Source organism: Varroa destructor, unplaced genomic scaffold, assembly GCF_002443255.2.
Source record: "Varroa destructor unplaced genomic scaffold, Vdes_3.0 BEIS01000003.1, whole genome shotgun sequence".
In the NCBI taxonomy this organism is placed as follows: Eukaryota; Metazoa; Arthropoda; class Arachnida; order Mesostigmata; family Varroidae; genus Varroa; species Varroa destructor.
In genome coordinates this window covers 3604880-3623365 of record NW_019211456.1, presented here as the reverse complement: position 1 = coordinate 3623365, position 18486 = coordinate 3604880, and the positions used below count along the sequence as shown (strand labels likewise).

General features: G+C 38.9%; 2 protein-coding genes and 1 long non-coding RNA gene across 38 annotated transcripts in view; 2 read left to right on the top strand and 1 right to left on the bottom strand.

The window, feature by feature from the left end:
• The window catches only part of LOC111246439 (uncharacterized), a 78971-nt gene extending 63469 nt beyond the window's left edge, over positions 1 to 15502 (bottom strand). For 2 of the 32 annotated variants that reach the window (XR_015325440.1, XM_086985850.1), the window contains exons 1-3: positions 15367 to 15502; positions 15046 to 15148; positions 5371 to 5429 (exon numbers count right to left, since the gene is read on the bottom strand). Coding sequence is in view for 9 of the 32 variants with exons in the window: in XM_086985850.1 (XP_086841976.1) it covers positions 5371 to 5396 (26 nt within the window). In the remaining 23 variants the exon portion in view is untranslated. The other 30 variants (XM_086985843.1, XR_015325449.1, XR_015325443.1 and 27 more) reach the window with 30 other exon arrangements.
• LOC147756400 (uncharacterized) lies at positions 3836 to 10755 on the top strand. Of its 4 annotated transcripts, none has more exons than XR_015325455.1 (5): positions 3836 to 3914; positions 4292 to 4342; positions 5310 to 5447; positions 6918 to 7077; positions 7576 to 8007. It is a non-coding gene; the product is annotated as an uncharacterized LOC147756400 (long non-coding RNA). The 4 variants fall into 4 exon arrangements; XR_015325454.1 differs by lacking the exon at positions 3836 to 3914 and adding an exon at positions 8636 to 10755 and having other exon boundaries at positions 3920 to 4342; positions 7576 to 8135; XR_015325457.1 differs by lacking the exon at positions 3836 to 3914 and having other exon boundaries at positions 3938 to 4342; positions 5360 to 5447.
• A 76-nt stretch (positions 15503 to 15578) lies between the features above and the next one.
• LOC111247685 (uncharacterized) lies at positions 15579 to 18246 on the top strand. Of its 2 annotated transcripts, XR_015325425.1 has the most exons (3): positions 15579 to 15711; positions 16207 to 17381; positions 18199 to 18246. XR_015325425.1 is itself a non-coding variant. In XM_022798934.2 (2 exons), the coding sequence occupies exons 1-2, from the start codon at positions 15653 to 15655 to the stop codon at positions 17246 to 17248; spliced, it is 1101 nt and encodes a 366-aa protein (XP_022654669.2). In that variant the 5' UTR covers positions 15579 to 15652; the 3' UTR covers positions 17249 to 18086. The 2 variants fall into 2 exon arrangements, 1 of the variants encoding a protein (XP_022654669.2); XM_022798934.2 differs by lacking the exon at positions 18199 to 18246 and having other exon boundaries at positions 16207 to 18086.
• Positions 18247 to 18486: the final 240 nt, after the last annotated feature.

Here is an 18486-nt window from a genome sequence, read left to right as displayed (position 1 = left end):
CAAGTTTTATGTTTAGTATTGCCGTTAGGCATATGGCTGGCTCCTAGCAAAAAACGAACTGTGTCTATGCCCGGATTCGAACCTAGACCACAACATATTTCCAAAATTAATAAAATTAATTCCCTTCGACGAAGGGCAATCCAGCTGTATCCCTTGAGATGGTACCAATTCTCGGGATGGACATTGCTTGTAATGAAGATCCAAGAAGCAATGAAATTTGTGAATGAGCCCTTGATTGGTACCTTGTATGGGTAGTGGTCAGCAATCTTAAGCAGCTCATCATACTTGAGCCAATTATAGAAGTCATCAATGATGACTGCCTTATGGTTTGACTAACAGTCCCATCATTCCCCACGACTTTTATCATACACCTCGTGTTCACCAACAAGATTCTCGTAGCAACGACGTACACCATAGGATTTTCCGATACCAACAACGACAAGTTTGGTTCTGTGTCGTCTCTTTGTTCCGACACGCAATTGATTCTCTCGTCCGCATTTTAGGAACACCATAGGATGATTTTCAGCGACGTTCTGAATTGAGCCTTCGTGATCCTGTCACAAAGTGCCCACGACGTTTTGGAGATCATTTATTGATCCCTGCGATGAAATTGTTCTTCGTAGTCGTTGGATTGGATACAATATTGTTTATTTCTTTCTCCCTGATGCTTTTACTTCTTCTAAATATGTTCTTCTGGGAAAAATTTCTTTATGTCCTTGTAAAGTACTTGCAAATTTTAGCTATCCAGCGCAACCTTGAGGATGAGAAGTTCCTGTTGTAAGGGCAGTTTCAAATCCCCATTGATGATTTATTTCTAATTTCTTCTAAAGCACTTGCAGTATAATTGTTTAGAGTCCAACATACACGTCTAGTTCTCGTAGTTGCGTTTGTTTAATGTTACCCAACGCAACTTTTGTGCTCTATTATAGAGTATGATTTCCCTTTCCCTTTAATAAGAAAGAGTATAAAAGAGGAATGTTTTTTAGATTTTTATCATAAGGACTCTTAATATTAGAAGGAGAGCTCTTCAAGAGTCATTAGCTTCTTATCTTAAGTGGTATTTATCAAATAGTGACGAAATTATAAGATTAAAAAGACAGCTGAAACGTGAAGAGTTTTCTTTGAGAGTTATAGGTAATCGTATTAGATCGATTAGATTATCTTTAGCCAAAACTTATAGAAAGGAATATATAAAAGCAAGATAGATGTATTTTATACGTGTTAGAATGAATAAATACTATTGATGGTAGAAGATATTGAACTTCAACCACTATTAAAGAAACGGAAATCAAATTATCTTCATAAATATCAAGTGGGTAAAGGAAGGAGCTCAGCAGTAGCTAAGTTAGTGCGTCACGATGGGCCTGTTATAGCAGCGTTAGCTTCAAGTGGTCAAAGTGGGTTCTTTCGGCAGTTCATCTACCGAAATCCGCCATTTGCATCGACAGCTTTTCATCATCAAGCTATTAATATGGCATATCCTAAAAGTCGTCTTCGAACAATTAACAAAAGGAAAAAGCATTGTCGGTTTTATATTCAAAGACCTCGCTTTAAAAAGTTTCGTAATTATTCAAAATCAAGGAAAATTGTTGTTTCAAGAATTATTAAAGAATTCGACGGATCTAATACACCTACCATTGGGTTATTAACTAGTTTAGATCAAAGAGCAGGAATTGATAAATTTATAATATCTACTGAGTTATTGTAAGAGTTACATAAAAAAAAATTAGGTTCTTAATATACACATTTTAAAGCATTGAAATGTAAAATAAAATTTATACCAGAGGCTCATCAATTAGTTACTTTAGATGAAATAGTGAATAATAGTGAAAAGTTATGATAATGGTGCTGATATATGTAACAAATATTGATTCTTTTTTAAAAAGTCAAGGTTTTAAACCATTTAGTCCACGAAAAAGTTCGAACTTTTTATTTATATCCAAAATATTTATTGAGATTAATGTCATCTTCTAAGTCATCTCAAAGATGTAGAAATGTATGGGCATCTATTAGATCCAAATTAATTCCACATAATGGACCTATGATAACAAGTTATCACAAAGGGCACAGACAGACCTCATTTCGCGCTAGAAGTTAGCCGTCGGATGGAAAGTTTAACAATCATACCCAACGTAAAACTTAAAACAGTGAGAGTTAAAAGGACCTAGGTCCATTTCAATACGTATGCCATCATGGAGACTAGAATGCAGAATCTAACTACATCTTTGATTCACGCGAAAAAAATTCACACTAGAAGCTCTACCCTGAAAACAACAGAATTTTTTTTTAGAAAAAGAGGTGATTTTCGCATTTTCGGCTGAATGAGCTGTTCATATATAAAAACAACTTATAAATTGGGTTCACTAGAGCAGACGATGTTGCACAGGAAGAAATAAAAATAATAGATCCTAAGCGGTTAAATTTTTTGGGCAATTCTGCACGTGCACGTTACATCACGATTGCAGTCACATAATCTCGAGTAGATGATAGTTTTTATTAAATCAAATTAGTGTATATCAATATATATACACGCATGAATATATTTAAGACGGAACAATTTTAGCATTTTATTATTGTCAAATATAGTATCACTTGTGATGCAGAGAATAACAATCCGTCATGATATTTTAAATTTTAGCTTGCTGCCGGTGAAATATTGAACTTCCTGCAATAATGTACACACTCGTAAAACGAATTTTGGTTCTGTAGAGCTCTATCGTCGACCGTCTTTTTGTCCAACGAGACCTTTTTCAACCGTACACAACGCGTTGAGTTATGTCGAACAGTGGTACAAGTAGGTCGCGAACTATCTGTCCTGGGCAGCTTTCTGCCAGGGGCAACAGTCCGTTAATTTTCTTTCTTACAGCCTTGTTGTTGAGAATGATCCATGGGATGGGGAATGGATACGCGGTAAAGGTAGAAAGGGAATCCTCGACGAAACGCTCAACTGTTATCAGAAATAATGAGTAATAATAATAAAGCAATTGGCACACCTTTATTTGTATTTTAGCATGCCCAAACATTACATTGTGTGCCCTAGAAGTACTCAAGCGGATCGAGAGTCACCATGTTCATAAGTGTAGTAAACGTACGTATGAAAAACCAAAGTGCTTCAGAGGTTGATCCTAATATCTCATCTAATATATGTTTACCTAATGTGTATCTATGCCTTTGAATGCAATCTGCTTCATTGAGAGTTTCAGATTGTACGCAAATACACTGGGAGGTACCAGCCTTCGTAACCTTCCTAATGAAAAATAAATCAGCTGGTAAAATATAAGCCACTTATTGCTTTGATTGAGTCTGTGCGACTCTTCAAATCCCAACTTCAGTCACACTAATTCAATAGGTCATGTTAACATACATAAATACCTCATCACGCATAGATGCCAAAAGAATTACTAAGAATTTATTTGAAATTCCCAATATGGTCCCTTCATATCCAGTTCATCAATTTCACTTCAGGCTTCGATTTTCCCATTTTGCGTATCTAATATGCCCTCGTTTCCCTCTAAAAAATCTAAAGATCACCTTGTGTTCAACCTGTGAAAGGAAACGCATGTCGCACCGGCACACACTCACATCCAGATATGAACGAGTCCAGAGATGGAAAATATATTATATATGTTATACTTTGATTGAAACGGCTCAATATTGCTATATTACTAAAAACTTCAATACATTCCAAAATAAATATATTTCATTAAGGATATAGAAAAAAAAATACTTCTTCTTTTTCGTAGACACCTGCTTTCCTTACCAATACGGGAAGAAGTATGGGGGTACTCACTAATGTACAAAGATATGGTTGCCTTCTAATCGTCCATCATGAATATTTACACTGTTAATAGCTATGAGTGACCTGAGTTAGGTTTGAAGCTAAGGTTCTGAACTGACACAACACATCTTTACAGGTTTGTACAATCTGTCTGATGCTGGGTAAATGATAGCCCAACATATTTTTATCAAGCTATTGTTTAGCGCTCATTGTTGCAAGTATCAACGACATTTAAAGGCCTATTTTCACCCGTATATAATTTATTGCCTAACAAGAGAACTTAAAAAGCAAACGTGAGGATTGTACCAAGTCCAAGGTCATAGGAAAGGGTAGACAGTCATCAGATGAGAGGCATATGAACCAGATTCTCTTCCAGAATGCATATGCATCTCTGGACTAGACTTATGCCGGGTTTAATTTGATTCACTCGAATTTGAGAAAATCACATGCCATAATGTTCACTCCTTTAAGGACAAGTAGATCCAAGCCATTAATATTTCGACTTTTTTACAGTTTGTGCAGTGCTTAAAAGTTCAGATCAAGAGGAGGAATTAGGCGCTAAAGGTAAATGAAGTCCTAGATTTAGCTCTCTGATCCGTTACTGACCAGCCGTTAAGCCACTGATCGTTCAAATACGATATATAGCAATTACGATTACTCTGCTTTGTAGTAGAATACAGAACATAATTTAAGATCATTGGATTCTATTTATAATGGTCCACAATAGTACCGTGCCCATTGTTCTTTAAATACGTTACTACTATGTTTTAATACTAACACAAAAGAGCCTACCTAATCACTTAGGTCGTAGACTAAAAATTGTAACTGTCTTCCACTAAGTAGAAAGAATAACCCCGAAAGCGTTTACCACTAAACGTACGGTAAGATATTAACCTTATAGAAATAACAATAACACGAAGAGCACTAGTAGGCATTTTCGGAATTTGCCGATAGGCGGCTAGACCACGCTTGAGCTCGTAGCCTTAACAAGTGCTTTGCCAGGTACCGAAAACAGCACGGAACGGCCGTTAAATTGACCAAAATCAGTTGGGTATTGGCGGCAATTTGCAGAGATCACGTGCATAGGCACGCTGTAAAGGGCAAGGACGACATTGTTTAAGGACAACCAGCCTTTGACGTGGTTCGTTAGAGCAGCGTGAAATCGTCTGTTGACATCTACGTTCACTTCGAAACCAAGAAAGTGCCTTTGCTCGAGGCCATTAACGAACCAGAATTTGTCTGCCGATTGGGTGCTTGTCTTGGAAAACAGAACAATTATACCTTAGTTTACATCGGAAATTAACTCGTACAAGCTTTAACTAACAAGAGCATTCTAAAAATCAAAGGAGACAAATTCGTCTTCATTTATCACTAAACGAATGAACAGCTCTAAATAGCATTTATCGATTATTCAGAAATAACCACCCGTACCTATTCTTTTTCAGAGTAACGAAAGGGTGCATGTTTAGAGCATCCGGGCTTTAAGAACTCAAAGTTGCATTCAAAATATCCGTATTTTTGCGATGAACAGGTAAATCACTGTACATACATGCGAAGAATAATGAAGAAGGCAATTTTCAGTTGTAGCTTACGTCATGCCGAATGGTCGATTCATCATCGGAGTCGCGAAAAACTTCACGTACGGCCGTATCTGTCAACGAAGTGAAATGTACATAATGCAGCCTCATTAAATTTGTGCGCGTAAACTGAAAGCTACTACATTTCTATTTGTCATTTGAATTTATTTATGAAACTACATATAGATTGTATATAGATGCAAATATATGCTTCGTCCTTTTCTGAGCCGTATGGCCGCTAATAATGTTACTCGCCGAAAAACAAACGCGCGACTGCTAAAAACGGTACAAAGGTGCCGTGGAGTGAGAATCCAGGTACATAGTGGTTGTATAGATCTTCCACATAAATATACGTGAACTATCCTGGGCCTAAACTTGTCTTTTTAGCAGATAGCCTCTGACAAATAGTAATTGGCACTAAGCGGGTAAACGAGATTAACTACAAAAAAAAGCACTGGCTTGAACTGCGTTTGGTAAGCAGAATTGTGAAGAAAATAAGAATCTCCGACATTTTAAAAAAGTATTTCGACGAAAGGTATTCGCACATTGTAAATTTCTTGTGCTTTTCTCGTCTATGCAGGCACCCTTAGGCTCCGAAGTATTGCTGGTGCAGCTGGTGCGCATATCTGCCTTTAGCTGGCGGAGATAGTGGTTACGAAGGACCATAGAAATCGAAGACAAAAAGCTAGCCTCGACAAAATAAAAGGCTTCAGATGTAAATTGCACGATGAGGAAAAATGCATCGATAGACTTTTAGATCATTATTGGTAGTTGTTACCTTAAAGCCTAAACGAAAATAATCTGCCTCATTTGGACAACTGCGCAGTTGTCCTCAAATCCAATTTGGTTAATCCCTAACCACACATTCTGACATGACAACGCTCAAAAGCATGTATGCTTACGAGAACTTACCACTCCAAACGTCTCCAGCCCTCTTGTCTGTATCTATGCTCCCGTAAAAGACTCTAGATTACCATTCATCGTCGATATACGACATAAGCTTGCCAAGCTTTTGATACTTTTTCTAACATCGATAGATGCCTTCCGCTAACATTTATATAAGCTTTATTAGATAATATCACAAGAAGTTGTACGATCTGATACAGTCATAGCCGTAAATGGCCTGCCGACTCAACAGACGAGCGCCATTATGTGCCGGAACGAGCGCTCAAGTTATTAAAGGTAACGTGTAACCGCCTTGGCACACATCTGTGCCAGTGCCAAAACGATCGGAGTGCGAAGTGGTTGAACGGAACTTACATTTCTTTGTTTGTCAGTACGATAGAATTGTATAAAGCAGTGGACATAGAAATTAACAACACTCCTTAAAGCGTTGATTGGTATCGTTAACGACAGTAGCGCAACAGGACAGATATTAAACAACCAACACGTACACAGATTATTGCTAAGGTCGCTACGGTGTCTACAATGAATAGTGCGGCACTATTGTTTGACACATCTATTTCATATTGAATTTATAATACAATTGTATAAAGGTTAAGATCTGAACGCACGGTACTCAATGGGTGTCAATATTCACTTTGTTGACTTCTGTGTTCTAGCTGCTGGTGCTCCCTGTTAGCTTCTGTTTATCAACCAAACACGTACACGGTCAACGCCATCTTTGTTAGCCTTTAATAACAAAATCGTCGTATCAGATCATCTGCGGGCACCAGTATACGAGCTAATACAAACAGGTTCATCTATGGAATACGCATAGAGGTGGGTAATATCTATATAATGTATGTTGTATAAATATTACAATATATGTCCATGAAGCGACTTTCCCTCCATGTTACACAAGATAGACGTGAAAGGCATAAAGGCACGTGTTACCTAAAATTTCGTCAAAAGATGAAAGCGTATAACGAATAGGTGTAAACAAAAAGGGCTCAAGGCATCATGATATCTGATCGAACTATTTGCAGTAAGGTGGAGTAGCCAGGCGTTTGTTGGTGTTAGTTTTCTTCAAAAAAAAATGTATATCTTCTTTCTTAAAATATTAAACTATTCATACCTATCAAAGTGTGATTTTCGGGAAAGGAAATCTGTATATCCATACCTCGATGCCCGATAGCGCTGTCTATTTTATTTGTTTTGCTGCCAGGTTTGGTCCAATCCACAGGATATTATAGTTTATCTGCATAGACACCTCTCCATGATATATTGATCGCTAAGACAAAGCGAATGAAAAAGGTAATTCTGGTGCGTACATTTCAGAGATGCGAATAACAGCACGCAGGCTTTGTATAGCTGAAACCGGCCATCAGGTACATTAATGGGCTCCTGAGTATACTGCGGCACCTTCCAGCGACAAAGGGTGCGACTACTTAAACATGTTTCAGCTATTAAACGTGGACGCAAATAAAACACTCGTTTGGAAAAGTCAAATAAGTTTATTAGGTGGCTGGGTCCTTTTTAACTGATTGCTTACAGATTCCGATTATTAATAAAGAATAGATTTTGCCGTTTGTCGGACTACTTTCAGATAGCACTCTCAATCATTGTGGACAGGTGTTACTGCACAATTCCCCAAAACATAAACAATTTTGTATCTGTTGGACAGCTGTTTGTCTACAGAGAGCTCATTCGATCATTGAAACTCTGCAAATAAACAATACGCCATTGAATCTGCAAAATTAAGAAAACTGGTCCAAAGTGTACTACTTGACAATGGAGATGTTACCGAACTATATATATATATATTTGCTTCGCTGGACTAATTATACATTGTGCTAGCCAAAATTACTACGTACTGAAAGAAAAGTTCATGTAAACAGGTGAGATTTTGCCTGTTTCTGTCGCAGAACTGTTACGCGTCTGCCTGACGAAGAATTTCTGCTCGCCGAAAATTGTCGCGCCACGTTGAAGATCGCGATTCGCTTATTTTCGACGTGGTCGTTTTCTTAACGTCCAGCGTTACTGCCTCTTAGTATGAAATGTATAAAGTCCAAAGAAGAAAATGGCTTGAACTGAGATTACTAGAGGAACAGCTTTCAGCTTGCTCAAACGTTCTATGTGATTATAACATACAATTGCAGTTTATGGAATACTGCGACCATCGCTAGCAGCGAATCCGCATAATGTATTATGTGTTTTTAAAGATTACTTTATAATCCAAACGGTCCGATCTTTGATGCTATAAAATATGTTTTTTCAACTATATTTAACACTTGTCGCAATAGAGTATGATAAATAATGATTATTATAACAAGCATAATTGCAGTATTCAAGCAACGACATTACCATTAAGCCTGAGACAATATTTCTCTTTTCACAGTCAATCCACCCTCGTTTATGAATGGCGAAATTCTTTGCCGACATTTCTCTTGGAAGGAATTATTTCTGGATTTCTGAATCTGCTTGAGCGGATAAAAGATGGTTGGCACAGATGGAAATTACCAAGGGCCGCTCGAGACTGCTAACCGTTTAAATAACGTAACGCGTTTTTTAACGCCAATTCAAACAGTAATGGCATACGACATGCAACGCTTCATCACAAGCAAAGAACGCTTCACAGCAAACAGCAATATTAAAACGTCCGAACAATCGTTAGGGCTAGATACGGAGCACAGGGGCGAACGTTTTGTCCAGTGCTTCCATTATTATACGTTTCGATATTAAAATGCCCATCGTGGCAATAACCTTTGCGCAATTATGCTTGTTTTTACATGGGACTGTTCGAGGTGGTGTCGTTAGCTTAGAAAACTGTTTTGTTAGTTCAAATCGTTTAATACACATTGCCCCTAATTATATATATGCCGTCAATTAGAAGATCCTTGAATTTTGAACGCTGCAATCACTAGGTTGTGCGGTACCTTTAACAAATCAGCAAAATTGCTTTGTCGTGCGAGTTTAAAGGCAATCAATGAGCACTATATGCACTTTTATTGACGTCGAACTTTACACGTGTTTACCTATTAGTTTATAAGTGATTCTGTGAAAGCCCTTGCTTATAGAGACAATAAACGGCCTCTGATTGATGAGATATTTACAGTGCAAGCTGCACTGCAACAGTGACCTATTTGGGTAGACGACGAAAGTTAATGTAGCTCACTTGTACGTACAGGCCCTAAATCAAAAACAGATTTAATTTCCCATTTAATCTACAGAATGGTTATAACGAACTCCTATGTTAATCATCCGGTAATCATCATTTTGTTTTCAGAAACCCGTAGACTCAGCAATTTTTAAGAAACACACGTTGCTTGACCCAACTTCAACATGAGCGCTTTTTTTTTAGCTCTAGTTTGCATTACATGAGTTTTTTTTAACAGATTCCTGTATTACTGTTGTTATATTAAATTGGGAGCAGTCTGTCGTTAACTTCAGACCCTTAATTCATACCTATTACATACGAGAAGTTTGATGATAAGTTACAATAAGTCAGAATTCGAGTGTGCACGTGACGGCCAACGAAGTATTAAACGATGTATTAAGTTCGCCTTAATGTTAGAAATATAGAAAACATAGGGGGATACCAAAGTGTACTCTCAAAGCCTCCCTATGTTTCGAGTTTCACGTCCCGTAAAGCGTTCCATCATATGGCCGCCTCCCATCACGTCGAAACGAAGTGTGCCCATGCCCGGATTCGATACCAGACCACAAAGTGAGATTAGCCACACAGCTTAGCGACTAGATAGTACGCTATAATAAGTAAAATGATTCTTACTTAGTGCTCTATTTGGACTGTGCGAAGGGCCTCGAAAATATTATTTAGTGACACCAGGTTTTCTTTTCGTTGAATATCGCGTTGTTTTAATAGGTTCATATTACACGATAACACAGCAGTGTCTTTTTGTATCCTGCGATAGCTAGTTCCGATAACTTTACCCCAATTAGTATCTTAAACGATATCTTACTATTTTTCAACAAATTCAATCGCTATCTATCGACCCAACCGATTACTTTCTGACGACATCAGATTTAACGTCCGAGTTCAGTGTTAACGTTGAAGTGTCGAACAGGTTTGAAGACGACATATCATATAGCAGTTCGATTTTCTAGCGCTACCTAATCTGAAGCTCTGTCAAGTTCATTCAAATCACCAAAATCGCATTTTCTCTGGACACGAAACGATATTTTGGTTCGTTAGTGGTTCAAACAACTGAATTATCGATCTTAGTAAAACGAGCTGACCAGGCCTGTCGTCCTCTTAGTCGTGCTTGTCTCAATCATAGCCATGTTACGCAGCATTTTCGACCGCCCTGCTTAATCGCAGTTGAATTCGACGATTTGCGCTATCGAGGACGCTCGGCTTTCACGATAGTCAAGGAAGAACTCGATATTATCGAGTTTTACACACAAATTAAAGTTCCGTTTGTTCCTTTATTTGAAGGGACCTATTATAAACACAGTAACTATACCCAATTTTAGAAAACGATTTTTGAAAAAGGCGTCCGTCTGGATAGCGAATGTAACTACCAAATGGTTATGGAGAGTTATTTTTTTGATTGCCTGCCGCCCTAAGTAGTGTGCTGTGCTCTAAAAAGCAATATTTAGAACAGCACAATGCGGGACTAATTTCCGTTCAGACTACTGGACAGCGAATGTTCTCAAGTTCTCGGTGAGTCATCACGATCGGAAACTTCGGGCTATTAAGAAGTTCATATTTTAGAATCAAGTTTACAGGTCTTGGCGTGAATCCTGAGACATGCGGTGATCAGAGACTCGCTTAAACAGAATTAACAATTTGACTTGGTTATTACCCTAGGCAAAAGTGTTCTGGGACATACGAAGCTACCCAAGAACTGTTCTAGCTCTAATCCCTAGATATATTTCTTTAAAACAGTACATTAATAGTCAACTGATATGCGACATGTCAACACAGGCACTACTTCGTGCGGTGTTGTTCAGTGTTGTTTGTACGGATCGTCCTTTAGCCAGCCACCCTGCTAGGAAAAACGTGACGTGATCAATTCTTATGAAGAGTTATAATAGATGTTGAGGATAAAATTACTCTACCCTAACAATTATAGGTAAGACTTCCGGAGAGGGAGATAGTGGGGAACTAAGTTCACATTGCCACAACAGATCACCGGAGTCATCTCGCGGCACACATTAGTTGTGGGTCGACAGAAGTTTCGAGAGTCGCGAATATCGATTTCGTCAGGTTTATGTCGCCTCTTCGATGTCCTCATGCAGGCGTAGTTAGTAGAATATTTGCCAGCTAAACTTGAGAAACATGTAGTTGTCTAGGTTCAAATCCAAGCGTCAATACACTCGCGCTGGGAACCAGCAAGAGCCAGTGATAGAACACTTAGCAGCAATAGCAGACGTAAATCTCGAAATATTTAGCCGGTGCTGAAGCTCATGCAAACGTTAATCGATGCTGATGAAGGAAATCGAAATGTCACTCGGTTATACCCTACTCAAAAGTTTACGCAAAGGCGTTGAGCACAAGTGGTGACGACACTAGATTTAATGAGTTAAACTAAAAAACGTTATACGTTACTCTCGCATAAAGTTCAGGTGAAGATGTGGTGATTGCTTGGTAATGAACGTCTGTAAAATTCTGGCGATGCATACAATTAGAGCTAATCTTAGTTTTTTGAAAACGCGCAGGTAGTCGCTCAGGCAGACGATGCTCCTAATCAACTTCTCTATGTCAGTCAAAAAAAGTGCCACTTATTGGACCCCTTTAGTGTTTGTGCGTTAAAGAGTCATGAAAAATAGTTAACAATATAAGCAAATGTAAATAGGAAATAGGACAAGATGGCAATGTACGGAACACGAGCTATTTAAGCCACTGCGTTTTTCAACAAAAAACTAAATGAAAATTTTGCCGGTGTTAAACATTCATTCTTTTTGTAACGCACACGAGTCGGAAACGCAATTTGCGTTCCTGGAGCTTTTTTTCGACCAAATTGCAAAAGGTGGTGCTACACTACGCGTATAAGTATTTTTTTAATTTTATTAAAAACTTTGTTCGACAATAAAAAAAAAACAATTTGCGCGTTTTTTTAGTCTCGTGTGTCTTAAAGTTCTCAAAAACAAGCTGAAAACAGGCATTTTCTAGAAATCGGTTTACATTATCACCCCGGAGACCACACGAGTCAGGGCGTGCTGGGGCTCTATCGACTATTGCATATACGATAAGTGAATGCCATCGATGTTAATTCTACAGAGAAATTTCTACAAAATAAAACCTAGTAGGAATCCTCCATGTGTGTACATATAGCAAGTGAAACTAAGACATCGTGTTCTCACACCTATGTTGTAACTATATGTTGCCATTGCTGACAACGCGCCACATGTCGTCGGTTTTTAATGAAATTCATACGACTTTGTTGGCATAAAGCATCGTCTTAATAAAACAGTGCTATCCTATGCACTACATTGCGGATAATTACGAAAACCATGGATCAGGATCTACCATGGATATTATTTGTACTAGAATTATACATAATCACTATGGTCATGCAGGTTTCAGTGTAGTTCAGTTGGCTTTGGAAGACGTTGCTCTTGTCATTACTAGTGTTTGCCCCCGTCTATTGAACAAAACGAAGATCCTGTATGTGCCCGTTCTTGAATCATTCAAAGCCCGGCTTCACACAGCGCAGCAGTACATCATGAGAACCTGTGTTAGAAGGATCATGGTCTTTGATACGCCTAACTTTTCAGTAAGTGAGTGCAACATGTCATCTTTTCTTGGCATAATTGCAGCCCTCTTCACGAAGAAAACCATTTTGTTAAACGACTGACTTTATTGCACAAAATCATAAGCACCTCATAATGCTCCTGTTTATAGCCCATATGATCTTCCATGTTGGGGCTATATGTCAACTACATGAAGGTTCTCAATTGATACTCCTTAGTATGAATTAATTGAAGTGAGCTTATTTAGACCACATCATAGAAGGGTCTTTGTTAAATACAGAAATATAATTTTCGCTCACGGTTATTTTCAACGAGAGCGCCAAACAAATCTTGGCACGCATAAGACTATTCTTTCCTATATTTTCTTACATTAACCGAACCTCGTACAGTTAGAGGAAGTTCAATTGAGAGTACAAAGGTTTAAGTGTTTTTTTTTTAATAACTGGCCTATACTAGATGAAGAGAACGTACATATTCAATTCTGAATCAGTTGAGGATCTAGTTGCTGAGAAACTCGTTATATAATAACAAGTTTCTGGATCATACGTAACGTGTATAATAACAATTTCAGAGGTTACGAAACTTCGTCAGAAAAGCTTTTCATTAATAAGGTTTACTATTGTTATATTTAATTTTGTTTACGATCAATGTCACAGTAACGAAGCAATATGGAAAGGTTAGTCGCTATTAAAATAAGCGTAGTTTGGCCAAATTGCTCTGACGTTTGATGCGTTGTTAAAGAAGCAGAGGAATTTTTGCAGCTCAAAAGCAGGAAAATATCTACTATGATCAGAGCGTAAAACGACTGGGCGATGGTATAGCTGATTAGTTTAAATATATGACCGATCTAACGAAATATTACTGGAACGTTCACTTTTAGTATTATCGCGTAACGCTTCGTATTTCAGACCAGATAAAAATTGGGTGTCTAAACTTTATGTAGCTTGAACACACCTGGCACCAGATTCATCCCTGCGCCTGTTAAAGAAACATAACACGATTTCTAGTGATAAATTTGTTTCAGTTGCCTAATTAGACGTATGACAGCAACTCTGCAATTACAGTTGGGGCAATTGCTTAAGTGTCTAAATGATAACACTGCGTTATGCGTGACAATTACTCGTCAACCGCGTTGTTCGACGGTAGGTAGGGTAAGCGGAAGTGCCGGAATGTCGTCTGCTTGTTAGAGGCTGCGCAATAACAAACGGCTTCAACAGCGGTTAAAAGCTATCAACATTACTTTCGCAAAGGTAAACATAATATTTAATAGCTACGTTAGAGCAGCCACACCGTATCACCAGCTACTTCGACAGCGCTGACGGCCGACAGAAGTCCACTTTTTAGATACTACCAAAACAATCGCGTCGCAAACACTACGGAGCACTTCTACCATATCTCGATTATTTCAGTATTCTTTAGTTTAGCTCTACGGTATTGCACGGAGTTCTGTTCATTGGTATAGTGCATATGTATACACTCATTCCATCAACAAGAAAATCATTTAGACATTCACGGAAAAAATCGAATTTCGAACGTCATTAATAATCATTTAACCATTTCATCGAAAATGACACAGTATTTTTCACTCAATCGACATCATTTTCTTCTAATCTATAGGAGTTAGGTCGCATAAGAAGATTTACCATACAGAATTTATGAGGTCTTGTGTATAAACTGCTTGTCCTCAAAGCTTTTGTATCACACGCGTATTGGATATGCCTGATACTGATATAACTGATAAGGATATGCCGACTAATCATAAGGCGCTACTGCAAACGCTATGCTTTCGCTGATTGTAGCTATCTGAGCACAGTTGCGGCCGCAAACGTTTTCTATATGTTTTTGCATATAGGTCATACGTACTCGTTGTAATGCACGTTTTTAGTAAATAATAACTTAATCTTTATATGGACTTTATTTAAAAATAAAGGTTGAAAAACACGTACAAGACAAGTAACTGATAAAACTAACACAAATACATGAATTAAAAGCGGGGGTCATGTATAAATCAGAGAATGTAGATTGAACACTCCAGCTACGCTGCAAACACATGCATAAGCCTTACTTCTCTTTGGGGTATATGAGTGTTACCGCGTTTTGTTGAAATTACGTCGCAGATTGACCATGGGCGAATTCGAATCAGGAGATCACCGCCAACTTCGTTACCCCCAAAAGCTAGCGAAGACCAGTCTGCCTGCAAAATATTATGTAGGTTTGTTCACTTTCATTGGCAAAAAACAAAGTGTCTATTTCAAGAATTAGCCCATGTTAAAATGGATCTACAGCGACCGTGATACGTAGGCCAAATCCTGTGTATGTCGCCCTATAGTGGCGGTAACCCAGAATGCGCAAGAGAAGCGCAGAATCGAAATGCTCTGAAGGAAATACATCATCAACAAATGTCGTCCATACCGAGAGCGCGGACGGGTTTGGTGTGGCAAAACAAGTTGGTGCTGACTTGTCTGTTCAACGAGTGGACTGTGGCACACAAACGGATAATGCGCCAACGAGCACAGTGGCAGCGTCGTTACCAGAATTCACAACGATTGAAGCGATTCTGGGTCGATCGCGCGCGACGCAAACCTTCCCACACGCGCGTACCGTGTTCACACGTTCGACACAGTTTCAAGCTCCAATTCGTCCAACCGATCAGCCAAGCACAGCCGCCCAAACTGAGACAACTGGTTCCGTAGCGGGAATGGCCGTCCCGTTCAATCACATCACACTTAGTGGTGACCGGCGTGGGGACGGCGGAGCGTAAGTGCCTCGCAGATAGTATTTCTCCTCTTCTGCAGAGAAAAATAATTTGGAAGACATCTGGGGGCTGCCTACTTCTGGTGTGCACAGTTACACCTAGCTACAAATTGAAGTCGTATTGGCGAAGCTCTAATTATTACAACATCTTTTCTCGTTTGCAGTCATTCATTTCATACACCATCGTGAAACCTTTATATTTCACCTTCCATAATAAGGAAAAAAAATACTCATGCGCACTGTTGAGAGATAACCATGACTGAAAACCGCATCAAGTGTACCAGTTGAAATTGTTGTTTTCTACGGCAGTGGCTATGTATTCGATCCTTGCTCCTTATAAAATCTGCTAGCTACTGCATTCAAACCCAATGCGTTGCGCTTCGCCTCGCAGGAGCCTACAAAGACTTTGTTCATTAAAATGTTTTCCTAAGTAGGAATTCTGTATTCGATTTGAATTAGACGAAAAGATCGTATATAAAATGTTAGTCTTTTTTTCAGGGGGCGGTTTCACGGCCCTCCAAGGGGTGCTGGCGTCTTTGGAGGCGCAGCGCAACGCATCCACCGGCCAGCGCGACGCGTGAATTTCATGGTCGCTGCGGAAAATAATAACAATGCCAATAACAGTTATCATAATACCAACAACAGCATAAATAACGGGGTGAACAACATCGAACGATTCGAAGCTGCCAGGAATCTGGCTGAAGATGTTGTCGTTATGGAAGGCTTAACGGCGTTACTTGAGGAACGTCTAAATTTTGCCGCGCTCCAAGCGAAGGCCACGACAATGGCGAAACAAGCTTCATGGGTTAATGCAAAAAGCTTAACGCAAGGACTATCTCTTTCGCATTTACTACCTCGAACTGGACAACGCAACGCAGCAATGCGTCAGTCCGAAAGGTCTGACGTAGCAACATCTACGAATATTCCTTTATTGGCCGGCGGCACTGTTCCTGGGTTTAGGTTCAATCCCCGTCGGGGGCTTGAACTGGGAACAAATCCATTGTATGTATCAGACCCACCCCACTCGAGCAACTTTAACCTTGAAACGAACGGTTTGGGTAAGGCAATTGTACGAATAATACCACCACTATCTGACAGACCGTCAGGAAGTGTATTTATACCAAAACTTTCTCCTTCACTTACAAAACTTCCCACGGTACAAATCAGTAATACGGCTGTTACCCCAGCAGCACCAACCTCAACCAGAGGCTCGATATTCCCCACACCTAAGGTTGAATCGCGGCCGTCTTTACTGTCAATGTTAATGCCCGGCTTAGTTCCACCCAACAACTTTTCGAGACAGTCAGCTGAATCAGCTAAGATGGATGTACTCGTTCCTATGGCAAAATTTGCTGCAAGCACTTGTCCAAATCGAAGCTCTATGACAGGCACTTCGACTGTACCTCTTCCCTCTACGATTCCCGGAAAAAGTTCGGCTGTAACTGTGGTCGCCGCAAGAGCCCCAGGGATTCCGTCTGCCGAACGCGTTGAGCCGCCGCGAAATACTACTGCGGCCAACAACGGGCACATGAAACAGTGACCATGTTTCATTTCGTAGGAAATGAACACGAAATTTATCATATATAACTTATTTACAACATTCACGTTGAAGGTTATGGGTGACGTTAATGGAGCGAATAAGGAACCTTCAAGGACGAACATGTGGCAGTGGGGTAAATATTTCGTAGGACTTAAAAAAAAGTGATAGTGTAAACGAACCGGGAGACAGACAGAAGCACAACATGAGCAGAAGATGCGAATCGAATTGAGAGAATCGCTGATAAATTAGGGACGTTAACACTATTAATGGGCTACATGTGCAACCCACTATATTAGTATAATAGTGCACTGGTATAATATCTCAGTCTGTGTATCTTATTACCCACCCAAGATGCTTGGGTGGGTAATAAGATGTTGTAGCACGTTTTGCTTCAATTTTTTGGCAGTACCGACAGATAAATACTGGTAGGTCAATATCACCGTAAATAAGCAAATCTTTAAAGTAAAATTAAGAAACGGTTTATTAATGGCGTCGGTTAAAGTTAGTGCAATATAATAAGATAAAATCTCTAATCAGCTGCCTTCAGGCTGATATAACGCACATCTTAACGTGCCATTTTCTCCGTACACGGTTTTAAAAAATATTTTGCAACAAAGATCTTACGCGAGTTTCTAAACCTACATAAGTGAGGTATAGACATTCGAATCATACGTACATTTTGCAATGGAAATGTTTCCTATTATTTTGCCAGAACGTATTAAAGAAAAATCTAGTACAAATCCATTGGCACCAATGGCGCAATTTCCGTTTTAACAAAAATTAGTGAGAAACTTTTGAACATTACATACATTTTGTTGTACGATAATACTCACTCTAATTAGAGCTTATAATTGATTGGTGAGCACCATATGATTCTCTCTAATTCTCTGAGTCAATAGAGAAGTGTTTAAGATAAGTATGTCAAAAGGAGATTTACTTTTATTATGCAGGAAAGAAGCACTCAATTCGGATTAGGTGGCGGGGAGTGTTTCAGCAGAGAACAACAATTTATGCAGGATCGTTATACAAAGAGGTCAGTTTTACAATATGAAAGTATGTTTATACATAACCCAAAGAGTATAGTATCCTGTCCGTTACTAGGCTGGGTGTTATAGTGTTTATTGCGTAAAATAGCACACGAAATACATATACCGAGTCTTTCAAGATAATTAACTTATAATCATTGCAAAGAATATTTTTGTTTCATTGCTCGAGAAAATAACGAAATTTAAAAAAGA